The 20,129-nt window shown below is 33.6% G+C and overlaps 1 protein-coding gene across 2 annotated transcripts in view; it reads left to right on the forward strand.

Moving 5' to 3' along the window:
• The window catches only part of CASD1 (CAS1 domain containing 1), a 56,286-nt gene that overhangs the window by 26,950 nt on the left and 9,207 nt on the right, over positions 1 to 20,129 (forward strand). For both annotated transcript variants that reach the window (XM_080817969.1, XM_080817968.1), the window contains exons 6-14: positions 2,396 to 2,440; positions 2,867 to 2,990; positions 4,106 to 4,320; positions 5,945 to 6,367; positions 7,406 to 7,495; positions 13,145 to 13,264; positions 14,246 to 14,402; positions 15,793 to 15,872; positions 18,198 to 18,299. In XM_080817969.1, the coding sequence (XP_080674095.1) occupies positions 2,396 to 2,440; positions 2,867 to 2,990; positions 4,106 to 4,320; positions 5,945 to 6,367; positions 7,406 to 7,495; positions 13,145 to 13,264; positions 14,246 to 14,402; positions 15,793 to 15,872; positions 18,198 to 18,299 (1,356 nt within the window). The remainder of the gene's footprint in view (positions 1 to 2,395; positions 2,441 to 2,866; positions 2,991 to 4,105; positions 4,321 to 5,944; positions 6,368 to 7,405; positions 7,496 to 13,144; positions 13,265 to 14,245; positions 14,403 to 15,792; positions 15,873 to 18,197; positions 18,300 to 20,129) is intronic.

Here is a 20,129-nt window from a genome sequence, read left to right on the forward strand (position 1 = left end):
TAGTTCATGAATAATATCCTAAGCTCTCTTTGGTGTGGTATAGATTCACTTTATCTATCTATCAATTTTTGATTACTTTAAATACTTCATGGTATATTTACTAAAAATAAGGATATTGGGTTGAATTTTCCTTGAGGGTAATGGAGAACCTCTGAAAGATTTAAACAAGAAAATGATGGCATATAGTGGGGTAGTTGTGGGAAAATAAGGCTCACCTGTGAAAAAACCAACAATTTATATTTAATACTATTAAGTGGGTGGTAGTCATTAAGAAGTCTGAGCTACTCAGGTGGATTTGGAGAATCTGGGTACAGTGTGAGGTGATATTTGAAGTTACTTGAATAGAAGGCATTGAATAGGCAGCAGGCTTAGAGACTAAAGAAGAGGGCTTATGATGGATGATCAGAAACTTGTGAGAAGGGGCAGTAAAGGGAGTAAGAGGAAAAGCAGAAGAATAATTGTAACACACAGGGGAGGAAAGCGTTTTAAAAAGTGGACAGTCAGAAGTGTCACTTAAGGAACTAGAGGGTAGAATGAAGCTAACAGAATGTGGCAATCCATAGTTCCTTAATGGGAAGGTCAAGCCCCAAATCAGAACATGACCAATTAAGAAATAAATGAGAGATAAAGGAAATTATCATAGTGAGGGCAAAATGCTCTTCCGTGTAATCTGTTGGTTAAAGGTGTGAGGAGGGAAAGATTTGAGAAGGAGGCAGGGTTGAAGGAACAGGTTTTTGAGGATAAAGATGAGTTAGCATTTTATAGATGGGGGAATGAAAGAGACTAGGGAATGAAGACAAGATTGATGAAAGTTGGACATGGATCATTCATGGGTCTAGCCCTGTGTGTAAAGAGGGGGGCTACAGAAACACAGAGTAAGGAGTAGCCATGAGGAGGAATAGGGAGATATTTCTTGATTCTGTTGTCCAAGAAGATAGGCTGGTGAGGTTATAAGAATGGAAGAAAGATGGCTAGAGCACACAAGCCAGATGAATTCTGTTTTTTCTAGGAAGTTTGAGAATTAAATTTGATATTGAAAGTGAGAAGGAAGGCAAGAGGGACCTGTAGAAGGGAAATAAGATTTGGGATAACCAGTGTGAAGAATGAGAAAGGGAGCCATACCGAGCTAAAGAAAAAGTTGCACTAGAATAACAGTGTAAAATGAAGCACACTAAACTGAAATAATATCTGTGAAGGAAATTTTGTTACTCTTTCTCCACTTTCATAGTCTTCTACACCAGCATGTATTACCTTTATAGAGAGACAGTACCTGTTGTTTTTATTTTATGGATGAGTCAGATTTTTTTCTAATTAAATGTCTTGCTTATTTTTAATTGTTCCTTGTGCACATGATTATAATATCAGGTCTTTGATGTCGTGGAAAGTACACTTCAGGAGTCACAAGACCTAAGTTTTGGCTTTGTCCCTACCAGGCCTCAGCAATACCCTATAAACTTTTCTAGTCTGTATGCTTAATTTTATAAGATATGTATATCTTCTTCCCTATGTTGCAAGTGGCAAGAATCTATATTAAAATGATCTAATTTAAGGTAACTTAATAAATTACTAAGTACTATATAATTGGTAGTATTAGTAATATGACAATTTGCATTTGGTGAGGATTTCTACCAAATTTCTCCCTATATGATTTTTTTTTTTTTGCACATTGTGATCTATAATAATTAGAGGTTTATTTTGTTAAATACATATTGGATTTATTTTTCTCAAAGATGACATTTCTTGTATTTTTTTTTAAGATTTTTTATTTATTTATTTGACAGAGATTACAAGTAGGCAGAGAGGCAGGCAGAGAGAGAGAGAGAGAGAGGAGGAAGCAGGCTCCCTGATGAGCAGAGAGCCCGACGCGGGGCTCCATCCCAGGACCCTGGGATCATGACCTGAGCTGAAGGCAGAGGCTTTAACCCACTGAGCCACCCAGGCGCCCCCATTTCTTGTATCTTAATTAACATTTACACCATGTACCCTATAGCTTCCATGAATATTTTTTTAATTTGCTGCCATAATATTACTAATTACATATTACATAATATTACTAATATTACTATAATATTACTTTACTCTGTAACAGTTTACTCAGAATTCAGAGTAATATTAGGCCACATTAGATTTTAGTGATGTGTTTTGGTTTTTTCTAAGAACATCAAAGAATTAAACGTATCAGCTTCATGCCATTCTGTTAACCACATAACCATGTAAAGGCTTTAGGCATTGGATGTTGCATCTTGTTATATAACAAGAATACAGTAAAGAACCCTAGAAAATTAAAATGCATTTGGAAGAAAAAACTTAAATTTAAGGCAAAAAGTAAGTAATGTTACTTGTATTAATTCCCTTAACTGGATAGAACACTATTATAAAGCTTTTCTTTCCTTAGGATTCTGTTGCAAAGCCCCATGTGATTGTAGCAGGAGCTGCCACAGTAAGTTGTTATCTATATTCTTACATAATGATTTTTGTTTCATACTTAAGGACATGCTAAGAAAAGTTAATTTATGTTAAATAGAATTCTTGATTGTACCTATATTTCAGTTCCCATTTCTATTATAATTAGTGAGGCTGATGAATTTTCATGAAAAAATCTGAGTGAACTTCGTAAACTTGGTGTTAAAAGTCAATATTATTTTATATCTGAAATTACATTCTTCTTGAATGTTATACATTGTCTGATTTTATATCACCTTTTTCTAATTGCCTTCATAGAGTTCATGAAATAATTTGACCAAACTTTAGTCTAATGTTGAATAAAAATGGGAATTTTCTTAAAATAATAACTTCTGTTACAATAGAGTAAATTACAATTTTTTTATGGTAAATACTGAACTAATGCTTAATTTTTACTTCTTAGTGGTCTATCAAGATTCACAATGGTAGCAATGAAGCGCTTTCCCAATATAAAATGAACATTACCTCCATAGCACCACTTTTAGAAAAACTGGCAAAGACTAGTGATGTTTATTGGGTCTTACAAGGTAAGGAATGAGTAATGAACAAATGTCATTTTGTATATATTTTGAGGCATGGGTTTTTATTGTCTCGTGTTTCAAGAAGCAAAATTACTCTTTTGCGAGAATAAATCTTGAAGTAAGGTTTGTAAAATTAGAATAATTTGAGTTATTTGCTTTCCTTTTTGAACTTAAGGAACAGACAGACTAATAAATATAATAAATAAAAATAAATAATAAACAAAAATATCCTTCAAGGAGCCTCCACATACAAAACGGCTGTGGAATATAACAAAGAGAATAAGTTCTCAAAGGCAAATGTGATGTTTAGCTCTGATTTCATTTCTTACAGAGTATATTTATTATAATTGGGAAATATAGAAAAAATTATTAAGTCTGTTTCATAATATTAGACTCATTGGAAGTAAATGTATTTTGGAATTGACAAATTATATTTAAATCATACCATCTAGTTTATACTTGGTAATGAAATTCTTTAAGAGAACGTTGACATTAGTTCAAGTCATTTCAGGAGTTTATTGAATGTCCATTATTTAATGCCTACCATAATATGAAATTGCCTTTGATATTTTAGCAGTTCAACTTGCTTGTCAGAAATTCTTATGATTATTTCCAAATTGAATGTCAAGTTGAGTGGAACAACAAGGGTGGCAATAATCTGTTCTGCAATCTATATTATTGATAGACTCATTGTTAACCTTTCTCTTACTAAAATGAGAAAAAATTATATATGATAAGTGATAAGGACCTTGTTCCTCAATAATATTACTTCCTAATTGTGTCAACAAAGCAGTGACAGGAGAAAAAAAGATTGACTGCTACTCTTAAGTAGAGAGTATTCCCCAATCCAGTTTTAAATTCCCATTGCCCAGTAGAACTCAGCATCCCCAAATTTTAAACTCCTAAGACACGCTAGAACATAAAAATGTTTCCTGAAAACTGTGTACATAAGAGAGAAAAGGGATAAAACTTCTTTAAATTTGAAGGAGCTATTGATTGATTGAAAGCATCTGAACTTTAACAACAAAATATGAAATGCAGTCAACTAACTTGCATGATCACAATTTCTACCAAGAGGGATTTTTTAAATGTGTTTTTAAAAACATGTGTTTCATGTGCAGATCCTGTTTATGAAGATCTATTAAGTGAAAATAGGAAAATGATCACTAATGAGAAGATAGATGCCTACAATGAAGCTGCAGTCAGTATTTTGAATAGTAGCACCAGAAATTCTAAATCAAATGTTAAGATGTTTAGTGTTTCCAAATTAATTGCTCAAGAAACCATCATGGAATCATTGGATGGCTTACATCTCCCTGAATCAAGCAGAGAAACTGTAAGAATTCTTGTATCTGTCAGAAAATAGAGACTATGATAGCTAATTGGTTATAGCTATACATCACTATAATATGGTAACAAATAATTTATTTTATTGCAATCTTAATTACTTGTAGTTATTCTGTCTAAATATATATCTATACATAATTTTGCTCTCCATTACCTCGCTGAATATATTAGTGAGAGTTTTAGTAAAAAGGGGAAGTAGTTATGCAAGGGAGGAAATGAAGCTTCATTTATTGAGTGCTAGTCACTCTTAATATACCTTATCTCCTAAGAAACTTATAAGTTCTCAGCACGTTCATGTTTAAAAACTATTACTTTATGTTCTCTTTGCCTTAAACCTTAAATTTATAAGATTAAGCTTCTGTGAAGAGCACATTTTAAAAATATATAGAATCATTTTTATTATTTCCTTATAATTCTTAAACCCTAAGTATTATCCAAGGTACATAGTAGTTACTGAACAAATCCAGATTGACGGATGGAAGGGGATTTTAGGTTAAGTAAGAAAGAGAACAGCATAATTGTAAATTTTCACACAAAGTACAACAGATATTATTTAGTTATTATTTTCTTATAAAGCAGAATCTTTCTGAGGATCACATAACCCTGAGTATTCAATAAAAGTCAATGATTCTGTTCCTGTCTTGCAGAAAAATGTGTTTTTGCATATACAGCCGCTGGGTTCTCCATATACTTTAAAGGGGTTTTGTGGACCCCCCGGAATTGATTAAGAACCTTAGGTTGGAGTTTGTAGGCTAGTATTTTCAAGAGTGCCAGATATAGAACTTCCTGAAGTCATAGGGCTAAAAGAATGAGTTTTCTAAATAGTTGAGTCTCTTTGAATGCTTAGGCTTAAAAAATATAATTATTTTAAGTTCCAAAATTGCCTAAACTATAAAATTTTTATGAAACTAGATTTGACTGAACTTCAACTAGACAGAATATTGGCAGCTTGTCTAGAAGATTTTTATTATAATGATATCATGTTGAAGATTCCATATTTTATTTGACATTAGAAATCTTAAAACATTAGCATCCTAAGTGTTCCATAAACTGTAAACCAAATGAAAAGCAAATTACAAATATTGTTAGCTAGGAATAAGTGATTTTTTGGTGCCAGTAATTTTATATCTTTTTTTTACATCTAAAGGCTGGGACTGTATCGTAAGTATCCTGGTATCTTCCATATTAATAGTCTGCCAATTAAAATTCTTTGGACTTTGATATCTGTCAGTATTTTTTTCAATGAAGGTCATGGCCCATTGGCCGCCATGAAATGGCTATTTCTTTTTTTTTTTAAAGAATAGAATAGGAAAATGTCAGTGTGCATTCCAAATAGTAAGGAGTGGTATTGTTTCTTATATATGTGTTCTGGGTCACATTATAAAATGAATCTTTCACTTTGGATCATAGTCCAAGAAGTTAGAAAAACCCTGAACTGGCTATTATAGCTTGAAGGAATACCATTATTAGCATGAGTGTTTGGGAAACGGTAGCAAAAAGTACAAAGGCATTTTGGTTTCAGTGCTGAAAAGTCAGTAGTATTCACAAGAGAAAATCTAATGTGAGATATATTACTGACAAGATAATAACCAAATAACTTGATTTGTTCACAGAGTGCAATGATTCTTATGAACGTGTATTGCAATAAGATTTTGAAGCCTGTGGATGGTTCCTGTTGTCAACCTCGGCCTCCTCTTACTCTCATACAGAAGCTAGCTGCTTGTTTTTTCACTTTATCTATTATCGGATATTTAATTTTTTATATAATCCATCGTAATGCTCACCGGAAGAATAAGCCATGTACTGATTTGGAAAGTGGAGAGGAAAAGAAAAATATTATCAATACCCCTGTGTCTCCGTTAGAAATACTTTTACAGTCTTTCTGCAAACTTGGCCTGATAATGGCTTACTTCTATATGTGTGACCGTGCAAATCTATTTATGAAGGAAAACAAATTTTACACACATTCTACCTTCTTTATTCCAATTATCTACATCCTGGTTTTGGGAGTATTTTACAATGAAAATACTAAGGAGGTAAGAGTCATTTTCTTTTTAGCTAATGTTATCCTTTTTATCTCATTTTAAACTCTGAATTAAATAAATAGTATCACTTATGCCAGAGTATTCTAGCATGTATATAGAAGACAAAGGGATATTGTAGTTGTACTTTGCCTGGTGGACTCTTAACAGTTGCTTTTTTGAAACAGTTCAGAGAAAGTTCAAAAACTCCTGAGAAGATTGTTGAAAAATGGGTAAATAATAATCTGTGAAAAAAGATGTCATAACTTAGTGTTATTTTGCCTGTTTGGGGATGGAGAAAGTGGAGGTGCTCCCAGTTTTATAATGGTCTGCAAACATGAGATACTGTTATGAAAAAAATGTAACCGAAAAATATAATTAGCAAATACCTATATGCACATTTTATATTTACATATTTATACAGTCAGATATGTACACAAACAAATTCAAATGTACATAATAATGTGGGTACTGCTTACAATATTCTGAATTTCCTATTTTAGAATTACTGTAATTGCTTAGAGTATTAGTGCAACTTCTTTATAAGGCATGATTTATTTGAATAATAAATTCTTTTGTAAGAAATAACTCTCATACGAGGATGACTAATCAGTTTTTTCATCTCCAGTGAGAATATCCTTGGGAAAATATACCAATAGACCCTTTTTTCACAATAAAGTATAAGAGAACTATAAGGTCTTTTCTAGCTGAAACTCTAAGATTTTCTTAAAGAAAATTATAAAATGCCATTTTATAGCTTTACAAACTTAACTGTCACAGTATGAATGTAATCGTAATATAAAACCATGAGAAGCAACTTAAATATTTAAACTCTCTTTTAGTTTATATTAAGTTTCAAATTCATATTTTATGAAATTTTCAAATTTCGTATTTTAAATAGTTTTATTATATCTTTTATCAAATCAAATGCCAGTCTTTAATTGTTTTTCCCCCCAAGGTTCTTTTGACAGGTTCTTTATATCCTGTAAGAAAAATTTACTTAATAATAGCTTCACGATGAATTTTAAAACAGATTTTGGTTCTTTTCCACAGACTAAAGTGTTAAATAGAGAACAAACAGATGAATGGAAAGGCTGGATGCAACTTGTGATTCTGATTTACCATATCTCTGGAGCAAGTACAGTAAGTATTTTGAATTTACTTACAGAAAACATGGTAAATGGTGGGACTGTACTGTTTCTTCCAGGGCATCACCTGTTTTGTGTTTTATATTCTCCATCATTTCGAGACCTGTTTTATTTCCCGCCCAACCTTTGTGCTTTCCCATTCTTCTCCTACCACCTGACTCTTTGAGAAGATATAGTTTTAAGGCAATAATTTATTTGTAATACTTGGCCTTGATTTTAATTTAGTAGAAACAGCTGATAACCTAAGGTCATTATTTCATGCCACCCTGTTGGACAGCTCATTTTAACTTAGGAAGAAACTGTATAGATGCAAAGGATTCCAAATAGACAAGTTACGATCAGAAGAAATCAAGTTAGATGATTATATCTATATTCTACCCTTACTTGCATTTTAGGAAGTTTGGCCAACTGTTTTTACTCCTTTAAAGTTTAAAAACCTTAGAACCCTTTTGCCCCAGTATTCAAAGAACTCAGGTCCTAATGGACTACCATTGCACCATTGATGTGCCCTACTGTCTGAGTATCACCTCCTCCATGAGCCGGAGGACCTTTTCTTTGCTCACCTAGTGCCTTCTGTACCTGAACAAGATCATTTTTCCTTCTCCCTAGGTGTCTTAAAAGACAGGATTCTCGGGGCGCCTGGGTGGCTCAGTGGGTTAAAGCCTCTGCCTTCGTTCGGCTCAGGTCATGATCTCAGGGTCCTGGGATCAAGCCCCGCATCAGGCTCTCTGCTCAGCAGGGAGCCTGCTTCCCCCTCTCTCTCTCTGCCTGCCTCTCTGCCTACTTGTGATCTCTCTGTGTCAAATAAATAAAATCTTAAAAAAAAAAAAAAAAGACAGGATTCTCATGGTCTCAGAATACCTTGGATTTGTCAGGGATAGAAAAAATGTATTCCGAGTTGTAACATTCCAGCCACATTGCAGTTAAAATAAGCTTTGAAGGTGAACCCTGCTATCTAATAACCACTTTTCACACAAGTTTTATAGTGATGATACCAAACTAATTTCTATAAAATGGGTTTTGAAAATTTGAGAAACTCTTTCATAATTAGGGAGCTACCAAACTTTTTTTTTGCTTACATAAGCACACATCTGTAAACAGTATTTGAATCAATGATAGATTGAGGTAAGAGGGGGAGTGTTGTCTAGACAGAAATATTTTGAAATTTCCATAGCAGCAGTTAAGAAGGTAAATAGTACTGAGGATTTTTTCTCTAAAAATTTTTCTCTAACAGGTATCTCTAACAATTTGAAAGTAATATTATTCTTCATCGAGTCTTTGCATCATTTTCAAAAATTGTCAGTGATTTTATGGATGGTTTGTTTGAAGGGCAGAAGGTAAAAGAATGAAATATAATTTATACTGAAATTGTATGGCTCTGAGAAGTGTATTTGCGGCAGCAGTGAAATTCCTGTGACACAGTGGCTGAGGGGGACCTAGTGTGTTCACGTGGTTACAGAAGATCCCAGACAGTAGAAGAGATGTGAGGCAAGGAGAGATAAGGATAGTAAGATTTAGTTTATAAGCCCAGTTCAGAATTTGCAGGATATATCTGTCAAATTCTCTTAAAAGTAAGTAGAGATGAATATTGAATCCTAGAAATACCTCTGACATATGAATAAAGATTAGATTAATTGGAGAGGGGAAAAAGGCTTTGTTTTAAGAAAATGCCACTTAGAGACATAATTAATTGCTGACATATTAAAGGGTGATACCCCTATTTAAAAAAATCAGATAGAAAGAATTAATGGCAGATTAAGTTCCTCAATTCAGTGATTTCAGAAAGAATTTGGATCATAAAAAGATGAAGGCAATTTGGCATTCTATTATAATCATTTGCCAAGCTAGCATTCTAATTCTAATATATCTTAGACTACATCCCAATATATCCTAAACTACAATTTTTAAAAATCCCTGTTCTGGAAGGACATACTTTTCATTAACAGATCATTTGTTATGATTAATTAACATATTCCTGTTCTTTTATATAATAGGATTTTGTGGTTAAAAATTACCTGTATCTACATTGGCGAAGCATTATTAGCATGGGTTATAATGTATTTTGGGGACTTGATTCTTGGATATTTGAGGGATTACCCTCATTAAAAACTCTTCTTAACTGCCACAGTTATTTTAATTAGCTAATCTTAATGTTTTTATTTTGAGTAAAATATGTCAAACTTTAGTTGTGCCATGTTTTTATACTAAAATAAAAACCATAAAAAATTACAGAGCATTATTAAAATAATCCAGATAGTCTGGCAGATTGCAGTTGTTAGTATAAACATCCCTTTAAGACATAATTTATAGGAAATATGGATAAAATACTGTGAATTTAATATGGAGAGTACAGCAAATTAGGTTTACACAGTAGAAGATTTTGTGTTCCACTGTGGGTTTTTTTCCTTTGAGAGTTTATAAGTAACTTTCTTGAAGGAATCTGAATAAAAGATCTTGAGGAAAAATTTGTGGGACTAGAAAAAGAATAGAATCAGAAGCTAGTCTAGCTATTCATTATAATGCTGTTGGAATTCCAAATATATTTTAATACTAAAATTTGGTTGTAATACTTGACTCGTGAAAGATAAAAAGAAAAATAATTTGGATTAAAGGAGAATAAAGAGGAATGACAACTAAGTGCAATGTATGATCCTTGATTCAAGATTGCTAGAAAAATTTTTTTTAAAACCATAGAGGATGCTACTGGGACAGTCAGATGTTTGAATGCAGATTGTACAATAGATGCTGCTATATTCATATTAAATCTTGGTTATGATAATGATAATATGGTCATTTAAGAAACTATTCTTTCTTCTTAAAAGATACTTGTTAAAATGTTAAAGGATAATGTCATATAGTCTACAACATTCTTTAAAATGGGTCAACATGGTATATGGGTGCCCATTGTACTATTCTTGCAGTTTTTCTGTTGTCTGAAAATATGTTAAAATAAAAATTTGAGAGAAGTAGTACATGAAATTTGTAATAATCCGACATTGGCAAGTACTTGGCAGATTATTGTGATGGTGTTTAATTTAAATGGATAGCATTTACTGTTTTAAATGTAATAACCAAGTCTCGACTCTGTAGGCCCAGCCCCAGTTCTGAAGGGATTTCAAAGCATGTTTTATGGACAGTGGTTAAAGTAACTGGCAATAGTTAGCCTAGGTTGGCCAGATGTTTTCAGATACTTACAGAACAATCAGATAAATGATTGACTGTATACAAATGGCTCTAGAGCTAGACTCTCCATTATGGAAACCACTAGCCACATGTGGCTATTGAGCACTTGAAGTATAGTTGGTTGGAATTGAGATGTTCTGTGAATGTGAAAAGATACATCAATTAAGTATGATTCATTGTGATAAATGCATACTAAGTTCAAAAACTTTGTGTAAACAATATGAAATATCTTACCACATGCTTATTACATGTTGAAAAGAATATTTTGAAAATAGTTAAATACATTGTATTTTTAAAAATTAGTTTTATTTGATTCTTTTAGTTTTTTAAATATTCTGGTAGCCATATTAAAAAGGTACTATGTGGCTCACATTTTATTTCAGTTGCATAGCACTGTCCTACAGAGCTGAAGTTGGTAGCTTTTACGCAGTTAGATTTCAACTTTTCTTGAAAAGGAACTTTATGGTAGTAAATGATCAGCTGAAAATGGAATGGATTGCCTTGGGAATTTGTATGTTTTCTGCTATTAAAAAGTGTTCAAGGGGGCGCCTTGGTGGCTCAGTTGGTTAAGCATCCAACTCTTGATTTTGGTCATGATCTCAGGGTTGTGAGATCAAGCCTCGTGTAGGGCTCCACACTAGGTTATGGAACCTGCTAATCCCTCTGCTCCATCCTTCCCTACCTTCTAAAAAAAAGAAGAAGAAGAAGAAGTAAAGAAAAGAAAATAGTTCAGATACCTGAAGGGAATATTTTAGAGTACTTTCAAAAATAAGGTAATAGGTTTAGATTTGATAAATCCTGAGGTTATTTTAAGATGACATTTGCTACTTTCATCATCCCTGTGATTCTAGTATGTTACTCCTTCACTGAAAAATTTCTGATTTAATGATGAGATTAGACATTTAAAAAGAACTAATGATGAAGGGCAATAAATAAAAACTATGTTTGGTATAGAGACTATGAGTGCTTTAAGAATGCCATGGAAGGAACAATGACTTTCATCTGAGAGTAAAGATAGGGAATTTTGAACAGGGCTCTAAAGAAGAATAGGATTTGAATAAATAGGATAAAAATAAAAATAGGATTTGAATAAGCAAAATGTGGTCACAAGAAGAACATTCCAGGGTAGAAGAAAGAGATAAACAAAGGAAAGGTGACAGGGGGACACAAGAAGGGCCACTATGGGAGACAGAGAATCTTAAGAATTTGGCTAGAATGCAGGCATTAGTGAAGAATTGATGACCTATTTTAAATTCAGGGGTTTTTGCCTTCTCAAGAAAGAAAAAAGATGCGTTCAAGGGTGCATTCAAGGATATATATAAAAGATACTTACATTCAGGGACTTGTAAAATCTATCTAGGTGTCTACTTAGTTATGTTTTCCTACAAGGTATCACTTGGGGAAGACACAGTAGCTGGAAGTGGCCATAAGCAGTGTCAGTGCTGGATGGTACAGAGGTGATCAGATGAGTCTATAAAATGGAAGCCAAAACATCTTTATGTGGACTTAGGGATTCTCCCTGAAAGAATGATCTTACAATTGCAAGGGTTGGTTGTCACTAAATAAGGCTTTTAAAGATCATTTTAAAAAACAGAGTACTGGTTGTATTGTGGCGATCATGAATATCCACATAAAGGACCAATGGCTGATGGACAGGGTGAACCACAGTGTTCGAGGGCTAGGACTTATGAATTAAGTTAGGACTTATGAATCAGATGATATTGCCAGTGGTTCCCATAAAATATAGATCAGAGATGTGTTACATTTCATTTAACTTTACAAGTGGAGCTAGGATGCTCTGGAAAACCATCGTAAATGATTCGAAGGGCCTTGGTCATGATGAAACATTGATGTGGGAGTGTAAAATAAAATTGATTGATAAATTAAGGGTGGGAGGGAAGTAATATTTCTAAATTATGTTTGTATATGTTTTTTAATATAAATTTTTTCCTAAATATTATATATTGTGAGTAGTTATATGACAATTTACAAATCTAAAGTCTGTGTATTTGAGGGGGCCGAAAATGTGGGACTTCTGTTTTGTTTTTTTATCTTCTCATTGGGAAAATGGGAAATCTATAGTTACCTTGTATTCAGCGTATCTGGTGATTAATAATTATGAATACCATATATTTAATTCCAAGTGGAGGAAAAGTACAGAGTGTTTCACCTTGATTAACTCTTGCATTCCTCATAAGAACCTTCTTGTTTCACAGTTTAGAAAACTCACTTAAAGTCACATAGCTAGTAAGTGGCAAAACCAGAATTTGAATGAGGTTTGATTCCAAAGTCTACATTTTTTTAACCCTTGCTATGTTGCCTAAGTTTTAAAAATAAATCTTTTCATTGAGATCATGCCAACTGGTAATGGTGATCCATTGTCTTGATTAAATGTATTGGCTATGATAATTCAAAGTATAGTTAGTGACAACATATTTTTCCTATTTATTCTTGTCAACAGTTTTTGCCTGTGTATATGCACATCCGGGTCCTGGTTGCTGCATACCTCTTTCAGACAGGGTACGGGCATTTCTCATACTTTTGGATCAAAGGAGACTTTGGAATTCATAGAGTCTGTCAGGTAGGAATGTATTCAGCTCTTTTTCTTTCATTTTGGCATGAAAATATAAATATGGTCATTATAAGGGCATGACTAATTTGAATTTATGAAATTACACTTTAAAGTTGTGTTATTTCTGTGTTCTGTGGTTAATAATTTGAGATAAATAATTTATTACTGAGGGAAGGGAAAATGTAATTTAGATGAGTGCCTAATAAAGGCACCAGTACACAAGGGACAACATTGCTAATTCGGTTCAGTTTTGTAGAAACGCACAGCTACCTGGGATTATTATAATATGTTATGTTTTCTTTTTGAAGAGGATTAATATTTATTAAGTTTCTACCTTGCGCTGGGCACTGTCTGAATATTATTTTATTTACCCCTCATTACAACCCAGAGTTGTGGTTTTCATGTTAACAGAAAGGACACTGAGGCTCAGAGAAGCTAAATAATTTGCCTACGGTCACATAGTAATGGTACAGCTCTAATATCAATCTGCTCAAATCCTGTGTTCTTTGAATGACATCACACTGTCTGAAATAACTGTTACAGGGGTCCCAAAGCCACTTTTTAATTTGAGTAATATTATTTTGTATCTATGACAACTCTCAATTTAATCCTAAATGGGGTAAATCAACATCAAACAGAGATGAAATGGACACCCTTTTGTTGAGGTAATCTAATCTCTGCTTATAAACTGTAGCCCTAGGAAGGAGGCTTATGATTCTTCCCCAACATTTAACAAGATGGCATTTGTAGCCAGAGGACAGCTCAGGCTGGTACTTTGCTTGGATTTAGTTAATATAATGATGCATAAATATTTTATAGTCAACTCTTTACAATGATTGTAGAACAAATGTAATTTTAAGGATTAGTAAAATATACTTGTACAGTTATTACTTTAGTCTTAAATAAATGTTTATAGTCTGTCAGAGAGAATCTGTCTTTACTCTTCATGCATACCTGGAATGAAAACCATTCTCTTCTCCTTTTTAATAGGTCTTATTTCGTCTCAATTTCCTGGTAGTGGTGTTATGCATAGTGATGGATCGGCCTTATCAATTCTATTATTTCGTCCCCTTGGTCACCGTATGGTTCATGGTCATATATGTTACTTTAGCCCTGTGGCCACAAATAATCCAAAAAAAAGCAAATGGTAAATATACTCTCTTACTGTTAATAAATATTCTTTTAATGTACTGAATTTCTTTTTAGTTGTTAAAGGCTATTTTTTATTGAGACAGAATTTAAATTTATGTGTAGTGTTGACATTTGAAACTTTGTTCGTAAACAGTCTTTTTAAAAATGTTACAGCTAGCTAATTCAGTGATATAACAGGGCAGATCAATAGTTTGCATGTATACTGTCTGTGTGTTCTTTTTTTTTTTATCTAAATTTTTCAAAGTCATTTTACATATCAGCTAATGCAACAGTTTTCAAACTGTCTTGTACAGAGCCAGAGTGAAGAGCACTAGAAGAGAGAAGAGCATGCCAAATAGGGCTCCAGTCCCCTCCGTCCTTCCCCAGTCTTTGGCAGCTCTGCTTTATTTGATTTTTTACCTATATTGGGAATTTGGGAGTGGCATTCCTTTGCAAAAAGGCTTTTTGTGTTAGCCAGGTTTAAAGAGCACTAATATAATTTATCTTGTAGACCACCCTTAAAGCAGTTACTCTCAACCTGTTGTACGTACAAGGAAACCTAAGTGCCCAGAAGGTCGTCACCTTCAAACTCCTCACAGACAGTTACTGATGATGTTCACAGTGAGGTCGTGCGCATTTATCTTAATGCTTCTTTCCCTCAAGATCATATCGTTGAAATAAAAGCTTCCCTCTTTTGGAAAAATTAAAAGTTGTTTTTACTAATTTTTAACTTAACTCAACCAAATACTGTATATTAGAAATATTTTCCACTGACTTCCATTATAATGTCAAATAACTTTTTCAGGTAAGATTTGAATTCCAGCCTTTCATCAAGCCCATGAATGTCTTTGAACAGCCTCTGTCACTGAATCCCTCGACACAAACCTAGCGTATGAATCAAATGAAATCAATACAAATGAACTGTGAACACATAACTTAAAATATGCATATGTTAAAATACATCTTAAGGTTAAACCCTGATCCTTTAGGGAGTTCTTAAGCTCTCTCCTAGGAACTCTAATGTTTCAGCCATATTACCTAAGCTATATTCAACATGAATATTAGAATTATGTTGAACATATTGTTCCAAATTTTGTTGTGCCCTCGAATAATAAATAGGTATAGTGGAACCCAGGAGGTATTTTCTGATGTGTTTACAGTGGATGAACAGCAGATACAGAGGGTGTCAGGCGTAGGTTGTGGCCTCTTCCTAGCGAGGAGGCTCCAGCTTTTCCTTCTGGCCCTTCTTGTAATTTATACCACTTACATATAGTTTATGTATCCTGTGGGCAGCCTTCAATTATTTTAAGAACTATGCAGAGTGTTCATATGTTAACCAGAGACTCTTAATATGTTTTCTAATGTAAATTTATACCTTTTAGTAAATTAAATATTTTCTCTCTTAGGAAATTGTTTCTGGCATTTTGGCTTACTGTTGAAACTAGCCTTCTTGCTGTTATGTATATGTTTTTTGGCATATTCTCAGGTTTGTACAGTCTTTTCAGTTTATATTTTGTTCTATTTTATTTTAAAGTTCAAGTCTATTAAAGTATGTGAGAAGAGTCAGAGCTTTTTTTGAGCTTCATTTTTTAATGACTGTAATAAAAGTGTCACTCTGTAGTTGACTACTCAGTGTAGTTCTTTTGAGACCTATCTACTTTTGTTACCACTGTTTTTGTTGTAAGAGCAATTTAAAGCTCTTCCTCTGGCAATTGTTCAGAATCCATTTTACTTGACTTTGATCAATCAGACGTTTATTGAACGCCTCTTATACGACACTACTCTAAGTGGAGATCAAAATTCTCCTGACAGAATTTGCAGCTTGGTTTGTGCATTATTCATTGCATCAGAGTGTTACTTGATTTTTCCGTAACTGCGTAGAGTAAAATTTGGGCCGTTAGCAAAACCAGCTTAGGAGCAAATGGGTTGGTATAGATGTAGTATGTTTAATTTAATAAAATTTTGGGTCATTTTCGTATGTCTGCTGTTTTATCCCCCTAGTATGATGGTTGAGGTTTTCTCAGCTACTTAAGCAAGGTGGCCGGCTGCTACCTGCTGGTTAGTCCATCAGGCAAACAGATTATTTGGGCAGCATGATATTTATCATAAAATATTCTCATTTGAATGCCTATAGGTTATGACATATTCTGCAGTTGGCTCCCATCCCCAGCATTCCCTGTCTTGGGCTTCACTGTGTCAGGGGCAAATGCCACATAAGCATCACGTGTGTGAGTGTGTGTGTGTGTGTGTGTGTGTCTGTCTGTGCGCGCGTATGTGATCTTATTAGCTGGTTTTTGTTGGTTTGTTTTGTAGGCTTTCATACTTTATTTTCATACTTAGAAATAAAGCATTTTTATTTCAGCCTGACCTCCAAGGTTTTTTACAGGAGATTTATAAAGTAATAAGGAAATGACAGCAAACGTATGAAGAAATAGCCAGGTAACTGCAACAGCTACTTGACATTTACTCATTAAAATTCCAGACACTGAGGTGCATCTGAGGGAGAGAAGGGAAGGTGAACCAGGGGTTCAATAACAAGACTAAGAAGGTTTCCCCAGCTTTGGATCACTGGGAAAAAAGAGAAAAGACATGGCCTGGTATAGCCCAGTGTCTTGCACAAAATGGGAGCTCACTAAATACTTACCCATTGATGACATAAGAAACAAATTTTTAATGAGAAATAATATTTTAAATGATAAGCGTGTCACATATATCCAATCTATAAGACCATATATCTCTAATAGATACTATATATTTCTGTTTCATATTGATTTTATATTTTATATTTCTGTATTTCATATACATATCATATATATGATCTGTAAGTTCTTAATATCACAGCTCTTGGTAAGAATCATCCTCCGTTTTCTGAGGCATAGATTTTGATAGAACCTCTATGTAATAAGGTATAAGTATTTTAAATTCTTAAATGGTTAAATGGAGAATATTGCATTTCATTAAAATAATGAACTTCTAACCTAAGGATTCAGCATTACCTAAAATACAGTGCTGTTTTTTGTTTTTGGGGGGTTTTTTTTAGTTTTTAATAGCCTTTTTAAAAAAACTGTTATGTTACATTTTTTATGCTGTGGCATTAGGTCTAATAATGGAGCGCTCCTTAATAGAGTTTGTTGCATTCTTTAGTCTGGAAATTGAGGTTTTTGTTCTCTTCTTTGAAAGTCTTCATTAATGTGCAGGAATGCACCCAAGACTTCTGCCCCTTCATTCCCAGATTTTCTAGGCTTGTCAGATTAATAAGAGGGTACCATTCACTAACTTGACCACAGTAAAATTGTAAACTTTGTTTCAAAGGCTAGTAATGGCATTTGGGTATGGTTGATTGAGTAAGGTGACTAATTCAGAGCATTCTTTTAACTCAAATGGTTAATTATAGATTATTAACATTTAGAGGGGAAAAAACCCTATTTTAACCTTAACCGTCATTCTCTAGGATATTGATATCATATTGGCTAAGGTCTTTTGTATTTTGGTGTTTTGATCAGTAAATATTAGCTGTTTGTATACTAGATTAAAAACTTTAAATGGAAGAATTTTCCAGTTATTAGCTTGCTTTTTTTTTTTTAAATTCTGCAGTCTCAGTAGCCTTTCATGTGCAGTGAAAGTAAATTAACAAAAAGTTTCAAGTCATCTTTGTTAGCCTTTAGTAAAATAAACTTCTTTTCAAATGAAAGAAAATTTTTAAATTGTGAATGACTCTCATACAATCCTAACTTTAGAAAACTATAATAGATTTAGAAAACAAGTATTGACTCATACCATCTTAATCTGTGTTCTGGATTCCTTTTCCTAGGGTGCATTTGAGAAGATCTTTTCTCTTTGGCCATTGTCCAAGTGTTTTGAACTGAAAGGGAATGTATATGAATGGTGGTTCAGATGGAGGTTAGACCGTTACGTATGTATTTACCTTGTGATCTTTTGCCATTTCAAATTATACTTAAAAAAATTATTTGGAAAATTATTATTTTTTTTTTAGTTTTAGAATAAGGAAACATGTTGACTTGGTAAGTTAAAGCAGCCCTGCTCTCCCGTCTTTTTTTATAGCAGAAAAAGTGTGTGCATGGGTGTGTATATCAGCAGGAAAATACTGTAAAAATGTTGTCTATAAAGGGGCCTTTGTTTGAGTCCTAATTTTGACTTATAAATGATCCCTTATAGGGGTGCCTGGCTGGCTCAGTTGGTGAAGTGATCTCCGGGTCATGAGTTGGAGCCCCACGTCAGGCATAGAGATTACTTAAATAAATAAACTTAAAAAATCCCTCATGTACATGCTTCAGCCATTCAACACAATATTTATTGAGCCCCGAGTTAAGCTCTAGATGTTGGTTTTGTGAGGAATATAGTAGAGAAAGAAGACATACCACCAGGCTTCTAAGTCTTAGAATCAGTTTTAAAACCCAAGATTACTACTTATAATTAGGTGCTAAATTATGCAATGTGGATTTTGTGGTAGAAACGTGCAAAGAAGAGAGACCAGTGTCATAGGTGTTTCTGTGAATTTAATCTTAAAGGGAAGTGAAGATTCACCCGTCCAAGATAATGTAAAACATCTAGCACAGCATTTGGGAAATAATGGACACTGAATAAATATTAATTACCTCTCCTCTCTCTTTCCCCTTCATCTGCCATATTTCACTCATCTTTTTTTTCATTCAACAAATGTTTTCTTAATGCCTGTTCTGTGCCATTTCTGGTTTCTAATACATGTGTACTTGCCAGTGTACTACAGGGCATTTCAAAACCACAGATGAGAAAAAGCTTTGCTAAAGGCTTGATATCAAATAATTTTAAATTCTCAACTTTGTCATTAGAACACTGTACTGTGATATGATAGTTCGCTTTACAACCTTGTTTTAAAAAAAAAAAAGCAGCAGCTTTGGGGTGCCTGGGGGCTCAGTCAGTTAAGCGTCCGACTCTTGGTTTTCTGCTCAGGTTATGATCTCAGGTCATGGGAGGGCTCCACACTCAGCAGGGAGGCCAGGAGGCCACTGGGAGATTCTCTCCCTCTGCCCCTCCCACCACACCCGTGTGCATATGCACCCCTGGAAAAATAAATAAATCCTAAAAAAAGAAGAAGAAGAAGAAGAAGCAGCTTTATGTACTTTCTGGCCCACCTTATTTTTTTTTTCCATTCTTGTGTATGTACGCTCCTTCTTAAAAGCATGATCTTGGTGGTGGTAGTATTGATTTATTTGATTGAAAGGATCAACCTAAAATGTGTTTTATTTTGGGTTAGCATTTAAATTTTATCATACATTTCCATAATAGTTTTATTTATTATTTTTGTTGTTGTTCTTTTATTTGTTTTAATTCCAGTATAGTTGACATATAGTAATTAACAGTTTTATACATTGCTCAGTGCTTATCATAAGTGTGCTATTAATCCCCATCACCTGTCTCACCTAACCTACCTCCCCTCTGGTAACCACCAGTTTGTTTTCTGTAGTTAAGAGTCTGTTTTTTGGTTTATCTCCTTTTTTCTTTGTTCATTTGTTTTGTTTCTTAAATTACCCACATGAGTGAAGTCATATGGCATCTGTCTTTTCTGATTGACTAAATTTCACTTAGCATTGTATCCTTTAGATCCATCCATGCTGTTGCAAATGCATTTTTTTATGCCTGAGCAATAATCCATTATATACATATATGTGTGTGTGTGTGTGTGTGTGTGTGTGTGTGTGTGTGTGTATGTGTGTGTGTATGTATCTTTATCCATTTATCAGTT

Source organism: Martes martes, assembly GCF_963455335.1.
Source record: "Martes martes genome assembly, chromosome: 11".
In the NCBI taxonomy this organism is placed as follows: domain Eukaryota; kingdom Metazoa; phylum Chordata; class Mammalia; order Carnivora; family Mustelidae; genus Martes; species Martes martes.